Source organism: Plasmodium gonderi (genome assembly GCF_002157705.1).
Source record: "Plasmodium gonderi DNA, contig: Pgo-contig_1152, whole genome shotgun sequence".
NCBI classification, from domain to species: domain Eukaryota; phylum Apicomplexa; class Aconoidasida; order Haemosporida; family Plasmodiidae; genus Plasmodium; species Plasmodium gonderi.
The window spans coordinates 1,626-2,391 of record NW_021629629.1 but is presented as its reverse complement, the minus strand read 5'-3'; the positions used below and the strand labels follow the sequence as shown (position 1 = coordinate 2,391).

Here is a 766-nt window from a genome sequence, read left to right as displayed (position 1 = left end):
TATTTGGAAATATCGTTTTTCTCATATTTTGTGCACATAGTGGTATCACCTTCAGATTCATATTTTTTGATCAGGTTAATATAAGATTCTATTATTTCTGTGCTTACACAATTTCCGTTACACTTAACATATAACCAGTAATACAAGTATATACAACCGGCATCTTTTCCATTATATTTCCCTTCTAATTCATTTAAATAGTACATAAATTTGTGGCATATTTCTTCGTCCTTACATTTTTGAAAATATGAAATTTCATTATTAACATTGTTGCAATTATTATTATACGTAGTCCTATTATTACTATCACTGTAGGTTCCTATAATATTTTTGTATTCAGAAATTTCCTTAACAATTTCATACTAAAGAGAAAAAATTAATTAAAAAAAAAATGGTATTATTTTTATTCATGTTTTAAATAATTTATGGAATATACATACGTTACTATATTGCAATTTATATTTTTATAATTTGAATGTACAATATTTCCACCCATAATTGATACTGTTATGTTTATATCTAAATAAAATTATTAAGCTTATGAGAAATATATATGAGATTGTGAACATTATGCCATAAGTTACTATGAGCGTATTAACCCTAAATTTTTTTTATTAAAATATTGATTTATTATTGGCATTCTCTCAATATATGATTAATTAATTTACATCCTAATGTATATTATACGTAACTTGTAACATATAATATATTTTATTCTATAATTAAAGTCTAGAAAGGAAAACAAGGATACGTAACTTTGAAATAA

At 22.7% G+C, this 766-nt stretch overlaps 1 protein-coding gene across 1 annotated transcript; it reads right to left on the bottom strand.

The window, feature by feature from the left end:
• PGO_004655 (variable surface protein) lies at positions 1-496 on the bottom strand (the record flags this gene model as incomplete). Its single annotated transcript, XM_028691519.1, has 2 exons — positions 1-362; positions 482-496. Coding segments are annotated over 2 exons (377 nt in total), but the record flags the coding sequence as incomplete, so codon positions are not given.
• Between the last annotated feature and the right edge of the window lie 270 nt (positions 497-766).